The following is a 1,493-nucleotide window of genomic DNA, read 5'->3' as shown; positions in this document are numbered from 1 at the left end:
CAAGGATACAATTCTTTCCATATAAGATGTAAGAGTTCTCTTATTGATCAGAGGCAGGTTAGAATTCAGGAAAGACCTTTCTCATGGAAATATATCATGTTCTTCTGATTTGAGATATTATCTTGGATAAAATTTATTTTCAACAGGAGTGGACATAACTTGTTTATATCACATATTTAAAATATGATTTCAAATCCAAGATTTAATAATAACAATGATATAAGCATGCTAATACAAATAGAAAATAGACCAGAATACAACAGTTAAGATGAAGATTGTGACTTCAAGTCTCAATGATCTTTTTAAATTTATATTATGATTTTATGCTTCATTTTAACATTCCTTTATTTCCTTGAAACCAATGAAATTCTTTTGATTAAGTCTGTAAAAGCTTGTTTTACTTGTTTGTTCCTCAGGCTATAAATAAATGGGTTTAACATGGGAGCAACTGAAGTAGTAAGCACTAACACACACTTATTAATCTCCACTTCATCCTTTGCTGAAGGTTTGACATAGATGAAGATACAGCTTCCATAGGTGATAGAAACCACAATCAGGTGAGAAGAGCAGGTAGAAAAGGCCTTCATTTTTTCCTGAGTAGAAGGCAAATTTATGATGGTCTTGATGATGTATGTATAGGACAGAACTACACACAGGAATGTCCCAATGACAGTCAACACAGCAACGGTAAAAACCATCTGTTCTAGGAACCATGTGTCTGAACAAGAGATTTTTAGCACAGGAAAAGCATCACAGAGAAAATGATCAATGATATTAGAGTCACAGAATTCCAGCTCTAAGCCCAGGGAAGCTGGTGGAAATATGACCAGACAACCTGCTATCCAACAGCAAATAACAAGTCTTCCACAGACTCTACTGTTCATGATGGTTGCATAATGTAAAGGTTTGCAGATGGCCACATAGCGGTCATAGGACATTATGGCCAGGAGAAAAAATTCTGTTGCTGCAAAAGTGAAGATAAAAAATATTTGACTAAAACAAGCATTATAAGAAATATTCTTGTCTCCAGTTGATAAGCTGTATAAGAATCTGGGAATGCAGACCGTGGTGAATAAGGTTTCTAAAAAGGAGAAGTTTTTGAGGAAAAAGTACATGGCAGTTTTAAGGCGAGAATCTACTAAAGTGAGTATAATGATGGTCAGGTTCCCAGTGACACTCAATGTATAGGAAGCAAATAGAAATATAAAAATCAGAACCTGCATTGGAGGATCATCTGTTAGCCCCAGGAGAATGAATATAGGTAATGTATGGTTTCTCATCACTGACTTGTACTTCTTCTCAAGCTCCTGACAAAGTCAAGTGTCACTGAACTGAGAAAACCTGTATGAAATTATGAGGCATGGCTACCGGGTAAAAAAAATCCAATCAATGCAATGAATAGTCATTTTCTTCTTTGACTTGACAATGACGGATCAAAACTCAAATTGTCAGCCCTTTTGGTGTTCATTATAGGTATCCTCAAATTCAGATTT

At 35.2% G+C, this 1,493-nt stretch overlaps 1 protein-coding gene across 1 annotated transcript; it reads right to left on the bottom strand.

Moving 5' to 3' along the window:
- Positions 1–344: 344 nt before the first annotated feature.
- LOC122680434 (olfactory receptor 6C2-like) lies at positions 345–1,280 on the bottom strand. The gene has a single exon (XM_043881790.1). It carries the CDS (start codon positions 1,278–1,280, stop codon positions 345–347), a length of 936 nt encoding a protein of 311 aa, XP_043737725.1.
- Between the last annotated feature and the right edge of the window lie 213 nt (positions 1,281–1,493).

This window comes from Cervus elaphus, chromosome 22 (genome assembly GCF_910594005.1).
Source record: "Cervus elaphus chromosome 22, mCerEla1.1, whole genome shotgun sequence".
Taxonomy (NCBI): domain Eukaryota; kingdom Metazoa; phylum Chordata; class Mammalia; order Artiodactyla; family Cervidae; genus Cervus; species Cervus elaphus.
This window is presented reverse-complemented; position numbering and strand designations above follow the sequence as displayed.